The sequence below is a fragment of the Microtus pennsylvanicus genome, chromosome 22 (assembly GCF_037038515.1).
Source record: "Microtus pennsylvanicus isolate mMicPen1 chromosome 22, mMicPen1.hap1, whole genome shotgun sequence".
Lineage (NCBI taxonomy): Eukaryota > Metazoa > Chordata > Mammalia > Rodentia > Cricetidae > Microtus > Microtus pennsylvanicus.
The window spans coordinates 14,194,728-14,208,184 of record NC_134600.1 but is presented as its reverse complement, the minus strand read 5'-3'; the positions used below and the strand labels follow the sequence as shown (position 1 = coordinate 14,208,184).

General features: G+C 39.5%; 1 protein-coding gene across 1 annotated transcript in view; it reads right to left on the bottom strand.

The window, feature by feature from the left end:
- LOC142839818 (uncharacterized) overlaps positions 1–4,620 on the bottom strand; it is a 34,051-nt gene extending 29,431 nt beyond the window's left edge. The window contains 1 exon segment of the mRNA XM_075956201.1: positions 4,349–4,620. Within this exon segment, the coding sequence (XP_075812316.1) occupies positions 4,349–4,620 (272 nt within the window).
- Between the last annotated feature and the right edge of the window lie 8,837 nt (positions 4,621–13,457).

Below are 13,457 nucleotides of genomic sequence, written 5' to 3'. Positions count from 1 at the left end.
GCTCTTTATATGTGTCTCTGCACATGCACCCAATCCCTTGTAGGATTTTGGGTTTTCCCCTGTTATAACTTTATTGTAGCAATCAGCTGAAAACCTTTCTTTCTTTTCTTTTTTCTTTTTTGACACGTAGTCTCTCTATGTAGACTTAACTGTCCCAGACCTTTCTGAGTAGACAAGACTGACCACAAACTCACAGAAATTAACCTAAGTCTACCTCCAAAGTAGTAAGACTAAAGGTGTGTACCACCATATCATGACGTAGATTCTTTCCCTGCTTTTTCTCTCATGCTGATTTATTAGTAGGTTGTGGATGAATGATCTAGTCTAATCACTGTGATATGCGAATCGCACAGGTTTCAATGTCTTCAGTTTGTTTAATGTTTTCAGTGCTAATTCTTTCTTTGGTCTTATTTTCTTCCTCTTTGGTGCTTATATTTTCGAAGTGTGTTTTTTCTTATTGGTAGGGTATCTTTTTATCTTATCTATGAGGTGCATGTATTTTGACCAGAAACCATGAGGGGGGACTTGAGGAATTATCTGGCGCTGAGTTATCTTCTGCTCTCTCCAATATACCAGAGATTCTCTGAGTTTAAGAAAGTTTTGACGATGTCCAACCTGCCTCAGGTGTCTGCTTTCTTGGAGTACCTGGCCAGTTAGTTACCTTCTAGCAACTGAGGCGTTTCCTGTTCCTGATGTCCTAGATTTAGTAGAGAGAACCACCTGCTTGTTTAGCACAGTGGCTTCCTCTTTCCCACAGTGGTTTCTCCCAATAATCCCATTTTATCTGATTGTCATTTCTGAGGAGATTTTCAGTCTTTCTTGCTGGCTGGTGGTACTTTCTCTTGCTTTTCAGTGGTGTTGGGAATCTCACTTTGTTTCAACATGTACAAAATCTACTTTCTGAATCTTTTCAGAAAAGCTCTCAACAGTGTGGGGTCAGCAGACCAGTGCTGGCAACACAAAAGCTTATTTTGTGAACCAAATTTGGGACAAATTTTTCTAATTTGTGAGTTTACAGCTAGGAAAAGCCATCCTAGTTCTTTTTTTTTTTTTTCTTTTTCGAGACAGGGTTTCTCTGTGGTTTTGGAGCCTGTCCTGGAACTAGCTCTGTAGACCAGGCTGGTCTCGAACTCACAGAGATCCGCCTGCCTCTGCCTCCCGAGTGCTGGGATTAAAGGCGTGCGCCACCACCGCCCGGCGCCATCCTAGTTCTTAAAAGTGAAATTATATCTCAGGGTTTACGTTATTGTATATGACTTCTGCCACAGCTGGCTGTTTATCTCAGTGCTGGAGCACTTGATTAGCATGCATGTCACACTTGATTCATGTATTGGGAAACAGGGGCGAGAATAATGTGGAATAATAAATTTAATAGAACAAGATCTGCTCCTCTGTTTCAGAAAATCTAGATTTCTTGTCTTGTATCTGTTCTTGACAATTTCATAAGTAGACACAATGTATCTTGTCTATTCTTTCTTCACAACTTTTATGCATGCTCTCTTTTCTCCCTAATTTTCCTCTCTCCCTCACCCCCTATCTGCTGGAATGCTGACTGATCTAGTTGGATTGATCTTCCTAAGGTCTTAAGCAGGTAACAACTACAAATATTTCATGAGTGCAGTAGCGATGTCATTTCTAGAGGACAGCAATTTTTGTCCTCCAACTTGTCCAGCAATACTGGATTCTTTCCGTGCAGATTGCAGATTTCTTTCTTCAGGGTGTCATAGTATCAAAAGCTAGTAAAGCCTACAAGGAATATACACATTCACCCAAAAGGAACACCAAAATTTTATGTTTATTCTATCCCTACATCCATGATTCCTGCTTTTATTATAATAAAGATATGAGAATGTAATGTTCTGTCTCTTTAAGAGACAAGACATCCACACTCCTTTACTACTTGCAGTCTTAGCCCCTCTTTTATCTTTTTGTCCTTCTCTTGAAGAGGCAACTTCTGCCTCTCCCAACTTCTCTACTTCCTCTCTCTCATCTCCTCCCCTTCTCCCCTCTCTTCGATAATCACTATATAAATATCCAACTCCACATTGTATGTTTGTCTATCTGTCTGTCTCCCACCCACCACCCATATGGCTCATCGAAGAACTGCTGCATGATCTTGTGTGCCATCCCGGGACACACTATCTGCCACTGCGAGCATCTCACAGCAAGCTGCTGAAGACTCTCATAATTTTAATAATCCATTACACACATACATCTGAAAATGCATTAAGTACAGATGATACTAATATAAGATATCTCCATTTGGAAAGTAATGTTGAATTTTATTCATATGTTAAATTTATTTATTTTTATTTTTTTGTGTATTTATGCTTTTGATTCATGTATGTCTGTGTGACTGTGTCATGTCCTCAAGAACTGAAGCTAAAGATAGTTGTGAGATTCCATGTAGGTACAAAAAATTGTTCCGAGGTCCTCTAGAAGAGATATCAGTACTCTTAACCACAATACTATCTCCCCAGCCCCATCACTGAAGTACAATTCCAAATGTGGCTTCAGAACTGCAGACAAAGAGTTTGTTTGAAAATTACTCCCTTGCTCTTCCTGCCTCATGCACACTAGATTTTTTTCCCATTTCTTCTGTCTTAGCTTTTGAGATGTCTATTATTGGTAGTCAAACTGACTATATTTGGGATTAACTAATACACATAGAACTGAATATACCTGAGAGATTTTACTTAAAGGTGTTGAAATGAGAAAACCCTCCATTAATTGGGAAAACTTTAGGACCGACCTTTAGCTGCTTGTTGTCAGTGCACACTTAAACACCATCACTCGAGAGGCAGAGGCAGTAGGATTTTCTGATTTTGAGACCAGTCTGGCCTACAGAATGAGTTTCAGAACTACACAGATAAATCCTGCCATAAAAATCACCTCAATAAATAAATAAAAATAAACCCAAATAATACAAAGACTATGATGTAACTTTAACCAGGATCTCACAATCTGGCACCAGCAGTCACATATAAAGTATACTGAAGAAGAAAATTCTCTTATTTTGGCGTTTTGTTCTACCTCTGCATACCAAGCTCATTCCTTTAGAGTCCACTTCTTTGGAATTTTGGTGAATACTGAAAACCAACTTAGACATTGAGTCTCATGGATTGAAAAACAACTGAATGCTTCACTTGATCTTATACAAGAAGCTCAGTAGTAATCTACTGGATTCTTCAATTGCCATTGGTGGGCAGCTATTTTTAGGTGACCAGGACCACAGCTAGTGAGACATTATAATAAGCCCACTTCCTACTTAAATGGTGAGATTCATTCTATGAATTCTGTTCGTGTAGAGAATCTTGAGAACTGCAGTTGTATATTTTATTCACCTGACCTTGGAAGGAGACATGCTAGCTATCAATGGTGCTCGTGAAGACATTTTTCCTAGCTCCATTATCTCTATGTATTCAGATTTTCATGAATACTACCCTCTTTATTAATATTCATTTGCCTGGAGGTTGCTTTGAATTTTGGGAATAAAACCCATAAAGCAATGGAGCCATCATCCAGCTTTTCAATGTGGGAAAGACCTATCATTCTTTTTTAATATTTATTTATTTATTATGTATACAATATTGTCTGTGTGTATGCCTGAAGGCCAGAAGAGGGCACCAGACCTCTTTACAGATGGTTTTGAGTCACCATGTGGTTACTGGGAATTGAACTCAGGACCTTTGGAAGAGCAGGCAATGCTCTTAACCACTGAGACATCTCTCCAGCACTCCATTTTTATTGAGACAGGGTTTCTCTATAGGTTTGAAACCTGCCCTGGAACTAGCTCTTGTAGAACGGGCTGGCCTCAAACTCACAGAGATCTGCCTGCATCTGTCTCCTTCCCAGAACTGGGATTAAAGGCATGCACCACCACCTCCTGGCCTAAACTATCATCTTGTTTGTGATCTGGTTCCTGCATTTCTTTTTTTCTGTTGGAAAATCCTGTGAAAGCCATGTTAAAAGTACCTTCATTTCATCTGACCTCAGCATGAAACCACAGAACAAGCATCTCCTTTTGTAACTTAAAAACTCCCTCTAGTTGTTTAATATTCTGGGCATCCTTTCCCCTGTGGGACAGGAAATTACTCCACCCAGGTAGCTTGGTAAACTGTACAAACTAGCTAGCTACTTTGCATCCAGGAGGAATCTATGGAGTTCAAAAAGATGACAGTGACTGCTTTTGTAGCCAGGGGCAAGTGCATGCATATGTTCTCAGATCTGGAAAAGAATTTTTGATGGGGCGAGAGGAATGACCAGGAACCAATGTGCTGTCTCTTTAAGCACACTGTAGCCCTATGGGCGGTGTTTCCTCTACTCAGGCCTCACTAGCCAATCCTACCCTCCAGGTGACCTGCCAGTCAAAGCAGGGCGGGTCTCTTCCGGGCAGGCGCCTTCAGGCTTGACTTTGAAGGGGAGCTGGCAGCAGTGGTTTCCTGTCCTGTGGAGCAGTTGCTGCTGCTGGGCGATGATGAACTGAGAGCTTTGGCGACCTGAAGAACGACAACATGGTGAGCAGGGAAATGCTGTCTCCAGGTGGGAACGAGCAGAAGGTGAATTGCGGGAGACACTAGGGTGTGTCCTTCTGGGATCTGGGTGAGAAACTGCCGCCATATTCCCTGTATTGTGAAGTCCAACTTGGGCCCTCCTAACTCATAGGCCTAGGGGCAGGTTTCTGAATAACTTTGCTCCTTGACTTAATCCGATTAAAGTATTGGGAACGAGAAAAGTGTACAAACACCTTTCTAGGGGCTGGAGAGATGGCTCAGAGGTTAAAAGCATTGCCTGCTCTTTCAAAGGTCCTGAGTTCAATTCCCAGCAACCACGTGGTGGCTCACAACCATATTTAATGAGGTCTGGTGCCCTCTTCTGGCCTTCAGGCATATACACAGACAGAATATTGTATACATAATAAATAAATAAATATTTAAAAAAAACAACAAACACCTTTCTAGTCAACTTCAACAGGCTTGTTGCATCCATGGAAACAAGTTACCAAACTCAGGCCTACATTCCCCAGTACCTTTTCAATATTGAACACGTTGCATTCAGCCTTTAAATATAATTGATAAGAATAAGAGAAGCCCCACTGGTACAAGAAATCCAATTAGGTCCAATCAAACCAAATCAAAATGCCCATCGTTTTATTAAGTAAGACGATCTCAGGTGGCCAAGCACATGGTGGGGAGACCGGACTGCAAGGAGCTCATGCAGACCCCAAAACCACGTGTTCCCTCTCTTGGAGGCCTTTTAAATACCCTGTGGGACTGGTCCTGACCCCTCTCTGGGGGTGGGCATGGTCAGGACCTTGCAAGCTGGGATTTGGAGTCCAGAGCAAAGCAACTGCCAGGCCAGGGGCTAGGGCTATTCCCCCAACTTAATAATAATAGGAATTTATATTTAAATTTGCAGAGGTTATCAAAGGCATCTTACGTGTTGGGTGGCAATCCACTACTATACCATAATGCAGAAGAGGAGAATTGGTGACACAAAGGATTTAGCAATGCTTAGTGAGTAATTAAGTCTCACAAAGTAGAATTCAGCAGAGGGAGGACTGCCACTAAAACACCCAAAAGCTAAGAATATGCTAATCATGGCTGGTAGAGATTAGGATGCTTGGGTATACATTAATCACGAGGATTGTCCAGATACTTGGCTCCAAACCATTTCAAAGAAGCCAACACCGATTTAAAACAATTCACTAGGCCCATCCAAATATCAAGTAACAAGCCTCTTAACAAGCTGCTCCAGGAGGCATTACAGGGTCACAACCAACTTTAAGGCCTGGTGTGACCTAAATTTCCAGTTTCTTTTTGAGAAAAGCACAGTTCCGCCAAATGGGCAATATGACACCAGGTGACATATTTGAAATGTGAAAAACTGTTGTGTGAGTGACTGGCCTGATCAATCAAGGCTTTCATTTGAGACCTCAGGCAGGGAGGAGGGATACTCTTGGAAGATCTAGAAACAGCCTAGGACCTGAGCCTTGTGAGTTTCCCTAATGACCTGATGTGTTGATAATCAAACATAGATCCTTCTCTAAAACCAGAAATATGCTTTGGAGCTGGTAATGGTCGGGTCTGATGCCAAGGACTTTGTGGAGGGGTTGTCTCAGCTCTGGAGAATCCATCTCAGAGCTACGGATATCAGTACCATGAAATACCCCATGTTCTCCTTGTGTAGAATTTTTGGACTAGCCTCCTCCTAAATTTGTCTTATTGGATGACAGTTTCTACTGACTTCACAATTTTTTTTTTTCATTTTTCCTCTGGAAGTAGTATATAAAATGCTAGCTGATGTCTTTTATTTTTTGGTTTTTCTGAGACAGACATCCTCTGGGACATTTCTGAATATCCTGGAACTCTTTAGACCAAACAGGCCTGGAACTCACAGAGAAGCTCATGGCTCTGTCCCGATGTCTTGGGATTAATGGTGTGTGCCACCACTACCTGGCAAAATGCTATTTTTTTTTCAGAAGCTTACTAGGCATGGGACGTATCTTCTGCAATGCATCCCCACCCTATGTTTTTCCCTTTTAGTTGTCCTATCTTTCTCATCCCCCATGTCCTTCATTATCAGTGAAGAATGAACTGATGTAACACATCACTGGTGTACTTAAAATATTCTGGGGATATTTTTGCTGTGTAATTCTGCCTAAAAGTCTAGACTGGCAAGTTGCCTGTTTCTATTTCAATTATTCAAAGTGTAATCTGGATCATGAACCTAAAGGATACTTAAGGATAACAGCATATATTAAATGCAAAATCTGTCTAACCTGGTTCCCCTTGAGCAGTGGCCAGAGATTGATGCATGCCATCATTAAAGATACTTTTTAAAATTAATCTCTTAAGGATGTGAAGTGATTTCTCAGGGGAAAGTCATATTAATTCTAGAACTGCTGAATTTCCATCCTGATAGAAAAAGTGTTTCTCAGACAACTTCTCTTATGTTGACTCAGGTGGCCTCAGTCCCTGTCTTTTGCTTTCCAAGGCAATGACCTTGAGTGTCCTCTACATTACACCTTCAAAATTCTTAAATGAGTGCAGCACCTCACAGTTTTAAAATTATGTATTTGAGTCATGTAGTTGACTATCCAATGCACTCACAGGGAAAGGATTTGCATATGGAGCAGCCCTTCTCTTCAGACCACAATAGGAGGAATAGTTTATTATGTACACTGCACGGGGCACAGCATAGGCAATCAGCTATTGGAGCCACCATTATAAAAAGGGCCCAATTGTGGTACTGGGAGTGGTTTATAATTTCCCACCATGTTTAAATTACTGTCAAGTGAATGAACACAGAGCAGAATGCATGATTGTCCTGACTGGAAGGCTTTTCTTGAGTCAAGGAACATTGAATTTGCAATTAGGCAACTATCCTCTGCAGATATGATCAATATTGCCTAACACAGTTATGTCAGCTCCGTGATTTGAGAAACAGACATTGACTAAGTCTATGTGTCATGTTAAAGGTCTCAGCAGTCAACATATGTATATGAGCACCATCAGTCTATCTCTAATGAAGACATCCCCTCTCTCAGGGAACGGCCTACTCGTTTTTCAAAGGCAAAATAGAAAATTTTATTTAATCTTAAAAGTGCATTATTATCATCACTTTAAAAATCACTTTTTGGTATCATTTTCCAATACTTTCTTTAAGTATATTGCTGCTGTTATCTCTATTTGTTTCTGTTTTCTATTGTTTTTAAGTCATTAATAGTTTCAATTAAATTCTTTTAGGTTATGTTGATTTTTGCATACAGCAATGTCTCCTGTAGTTTAGGCTTACCTCATTCTGTGTAAATTGAGAATTATTTTCAACACCTAATCCTGCCTCTGCTGCCCAGCCGTGGAAAGACATTCCTGCAACTCCTTCCAGGTTTGGCCTTCACTAGTCAGTGAGAAAGAAAAATAGAACAGTTAATGAGTGTCTGCTAATCATTCTGGCTTTTGCGGGGACTTAGAAATGAAGAGGGATTGGTATAAGAATTGAACTCATTGTCCAATTTTGAAGCTGGTGGAGACACAGTACAGGAAGTGAGTGTTTGTCCTGAGGGTGAGAGGTTTCCTCCTACAACCAAGATTACTTTTCTGGAATCAGGTAGTCCATTGTAGATGCTGTATGATTGTCCTGATTAACCATTGTTTGCAGTCCATGGACCTGGGCAATCAAGAATATGGGAAAGGGACTGAAACCTACTTGCTATGTATACAGTAGTTCATCCAAAATAGAAGATCTGTGTAAAATGTTGTGTCCCTGCTTAATAGGACTGCTAGTTTTCTGGATTAAGATCTTCATCTTTCTATAAAATATATTTATTGTGCTCTAGTACAAATCCCTTGTCTCTGGAGCACATGGACATAAAGCCTGTTTCAATGTTTCAAAATAATTTTTGAGATTAAAACTACATCATATCCATATTGTCTTTGTTACCTCCAAGTCCTAACATGATCCTGATTGTTTTCTAATTCATCTTCTGTATTTCTTTAACAACACTTACACAGTAACAGCAGATACTTTATGAATGGGACCTGTGTTTGTCTGCAGGATTTTTCGTCTCTGAGCCAATGAAATGTCTACACTGGAAAGTGAGTGTTCAATGAATGTGTACACAAAAACCCTATACTTTGTGTGAGGATCAGGATGTGCTCTAGGCGAGGCAAATAATGTGTACTAAATACAAATTTTCTAAACTAGACCCCCATAAGTTGGGCTGATAGGGCAGAACTGGAAGGACTGTGCTGTCTGAGTCATTGGAGCTGCTAATATTGTGAGTCCCAGATGGGTGGCCCTAGTCAGAGAGGGATTCTGGGACGTACTAGCAATGGGGAGTACTAGTGACAGACATTTTGTGGGTTCTTTCCATGATTTTCTTCTGCCTCTGCTGTAAGAAGTAGTAAGGAAGATCACAAGCTATCCCATAGTGAGTGGAGGGTGTCAAGAGCAGGTCTGTTGAGCTGTCATTTCTGCTATGCTTGGAAAGATCATGAGCCAGACCTTAGCTATCTTGGTCCAAGTTATTTGAGGTGGCAGTGGCCCTTGTTTTCTGAGCCTCCTTGTGTACGGATTTACTAGGGAGTGGGGGACTCTGAAACCCTGGAAATGGAGGGTATGATGCTGGTTTTATCTATGTCCAGAGTATACACATGGCACTGCTTTTGTTGTATAGTGGGAAGAGAGATTAGAAAACTGAAGTTCTAGATTCTACAAGTTCTGAATGTTGCATTCCATTTTTAGTTGTTGTTTTTTTTTTTTTATAAAGATTACAAATTGTAGAACTGGTAGAGCAATACTTGAGTAGAATGCTTTTAACATGATCCTGCCATTAACCACAATGGTGCTATCCAGGGAATCTTACCAGGGGACAAAAGAAGTTTCTTATTTGCAGAGATTTCTCAGGTGTGCATTGTGTTAGAGAGGAAGGCAAGGCACAATCCACATATTCTGCCACATGCCATGTAGTAGGAAGCAAATTTTAAATTATTTTTTAGTTGTTTTGGGATTGGACATTTTGGGACTGTGTTTACATTAAACCAGAGGAAAGCACAAGATCTGTAGAGCTGTAGGAAGTGATCTTCTCTATTTTCACAGATAACATCTGTATCATGAGGCTGCTGTCTCAGAAGACAGATTAGTAACTGGGGGTCAGAAAAAAACAGTGTAAGTGTCACTTGGAGTTATTTTTGTGAAAGTTGTTCAGTTTGAGTTTATTTAATTTTTGGAGACATATCATGAAAGATAGCTTGGTAACATTGGGCACGATCACACTTTTCCTTGACAAGGATTACTTTGGTCTTTTAACTAAAAATTGACAACATATTCCTGCTTTTGTTCATGGCTTTTTCTCTTCAACACCTTTATTCTTTTTTTTTTAAAGATTTATTTATTTAGTATACAATATTCTGTCTGTATATGCCTGCAGGCCAGAAGAGGGCCCCAGACCTCATTACAGATGGTTGTGAGCCACCATGTGGTTGCTGGGAATTGAACTCAGGACCTTTGGAAGAGCAGGCAATGCTCTTAACCGCTGAGCCATCTCTCCAGCCCAACACCTTTATTCTTTCACAAACATTGGGCACATTTTTGATGGGAGGATCTTTGTGGAAAATACAGAAAGCAAATTATATGAATCTGTATATTATTTTTTCTATAATCTATAACTGTAATCTAATTATAATATTCATATTCAAGAAAATTATCAACCTTCCCCAATTTTATTCAGAAAATTTCTTTCATCATAAGTTCCTCAAGTTTTGAGTTTTGGGAAAGTTTTGTGCAGAGTATTTTAGATGCCTGCCACTTTCCATTTCCTAGCATATCTGTGTGTTCCAGTTGTTGCTATCTTCACATTTGAATCTTTGCCCCTTAAGTGTTGATATGATTAACACATAATCCCAGTGAGCATTCTAAATGTTTCCAATGGGATGTAACTTTGTGGTTAGCTTTCCTCTTACAAATTCTTGGACAAAGTTATTGTATTGTATTTATTTAATTCTGCAAATTTACCTTGCAGACCATCTAAATTTTGATGCATCATGTTCCCATGATCATTTTTTACTTCTTTATTTATTTTTGATTTTCTTGTTTCTATTCATCTGAGAAAGACGGTTTATTTGATAAAAGGTATTGTGTCTCTTAGCAGGTAGTTCAACACATTATTTTTGTGTGGATGATGTGAGTTTAAACATGCATTCTCGTTGTGAGGTTTAGAAATCTCTACTTTTCTCAATCCAGGGGATCTGACAGTCTCTTTTTTAGTATATCACATGTGCACATATGTAAGGCATTTTGCCTCATGTACAAACATACTCAAAAAATAGGAATAACCTTGTTTTCAAAATTGTTTTTGCTTATAAACTGAGTCAAGCAAGTTACTTCACATGTACACTGATTCCTTAGAAATCTTTCTCCTGAAATTTTATTTAAAAGTTTTAATTCTTCACTCTAATGCAGACTGAGAGGCATTTCCCAATTGTAGAAAATGAAATGGTATCTACGTGATCCTAACAGACATCATTTTCTTTTTTTTTTTTTTTTTTTTTGGTTTTTCAAGATAGGGTTTCTCTGTGGCTTTGGAGCCTGTCCTGGAACTAGCTCTGTAGACCAGGCTGGTCTCGAACTCACAGAGATCCGCCTACCTCTGCCTCCCGAGTGCTGGGATTAAAGGCGTGCGCCACCATCGCCCGGCCATCATTTTCTTTATTATAAGAGAATGACATACTTTAAGTAACCAAAACTATTTTCCACAAAGCAAAAATATCAAAGGCATCAAATAAATCTTGCAAATTTTGGTGGACAGCCCTTCTCATCCAACCCATTTTCTTTATTAGTAAAGGAGAGAACTGGAGTGTACAGGATGCATGATGGCCAGTGATTTCTTGGAGTTTGATTTTGATTAGAATCCTGTAGTTCTTGTTTAAGAGACCATAATATGAATTGGAAGGTTTGTCTTTGAGACCTGTTTTGTCAGTGGTGCCATCTCTGTTGTGGATTTTATAACCGTAATCTAATTATGTCATTAAATTTCCAAAAATAATGAACCTTCACCAATTTGCATTTAGAATATGCCTTCTATTATCAGTTCCTTAAGTTTTTGTTTTGAATAGTTTCTGTGGAATGACAGTTTTAGTTTTCACTTCTTGATCTTAGATGATTGCCTCTTTTAATTTTTGGCGTATCTGTGTTTTCCATTTGTTGTTATCCTCATGTTTAGGTCTTTGCTGCTTAAGTGACTGACAAGAATAATACATTATTTTTGGTTCTTTAAAACCTTTCCATATAATATTGTCTCTGTGTGCTAATTAGCCTCAGCTGTCAACATGACAAAGCCTAGGGTCATCTGAGGCAACATCAATTGAGTCCTTGCTTAGATCAGAGTGTCTGATTTCTGTCTGAAAGAGATTGTGTTGATTGATGATGGACTTGGAAGAATACTCTTCCCCTGAGTTGGCAGTGTCTGTAAGCCAGTGGGCCTGGGCTGATTAAGGGAGCTAACTGAGCACAAGACAGTAACAAAGCAAAAGAGAAAATTAGAAAAGAATGGTTCCTCATGTTTTCCCTTCAGTGATTAACTTGAGTTTCTATCCTAAGATCCCACAGTGGTGGACCCTGACTTAGGAGTAATAATCAAATAAACATATTCAGCCGGGCGGTGGTGGCGCACGCCTTTAATCCCAGCACTTGGGAGGCAGAGGCAGGCGGATCTCTGTGAGTTCGAGACCAGCCTGGTCTACAGAGCTAGTTCCAGGACAGGTTCCAAAACCACAGAGAAACCCTGTCTCGAAAAATTAAAAAAAAAAAAAAACAAATAAACATATTCATTACCAGAGTTAGTTCCTTTTGTTTAGATAGATTCATCACAGCAACAAAGAAGAAAGTTGGAATAAAAGAGGTACCTTAACAGTGGTTTTGGTTGCTGCAGTGGACTTGGGAATTTTGACTGTGGAAGAATTTTTAAGATATCAGAACTTTAGATGGCAAAAGTCAGTCACAGAAAAATCTACAAAGCATAATATAATGGGTATTTTTAATTTTTTATCTTTATTTATTCAAAATTTCCACCTCCTCCTATCCTCCCATTTCCCTCCCACACCTTCCTTATCCATTCTTCTACTGAGGGGCACCTAGGTTGTATCCAGGTTCTGGCTATCACAAATAGTGCTGCTATGAATATAGTTGAACAACTGCTTTTGTAGTATGATTAGGCATCTCTTGGGTATATTCTCAAGAGTGGAATTGTGGGATCCTGAGGTAGGTTGACTCCAGTTTCCTGAGAAACCCCCACACTTCTTTCTAAAGTGGTTACACAAGTTTGCATTCCCACCAACAATGGATGAGTGTTTCCTTTACTCCACATCCTCTCCAGCATAGGCAATCATTGGTGTTTTTGATTTTAGCCATTCTGACTGGTGTAAGATGGTATCTTAAAGTTCTGGGAATCTTGACTGTGGAAGAATTTTCAAGATATTGTGACTTTAGATGGCAAAAGTCAGTCACAGAAAACTCTACACAGCTTAATTTTTTTTTGTAGGACCTGAAAGATGTGAATGTTGAGTACTTGTGGACAGTGCATGTTAAAATCATAGCATTTTAGTGGGCAAAAGGCTCTGCAGGAAACAAAGGAGTTAGATTGGTCTATCTATCCTGAGAGATGTTTGTTTTAGGTTTTTTCAGGTTAAAATCCATGGCTCCTAGGACACAGTGTGTCTTGAGTAAGGCATTAGGCTAATCTGTGTTTCTCGAGTATTCCCTTAGTGGTCAAGGAAGTTTGGAAGCTCAACAGCAAAATTGGTCTGAGACAATAATCCTGTATTCCCTGTATAGCTTACAGTCTTCATGATATCCCAGCAGCTATCCTCTGTTGATCCTGCAAATTTCTATTATCTTCTATTTCTGATAAAGTTATCAAATATCTGATTGCTCTCAATACACAGTCACATCTTAACTTG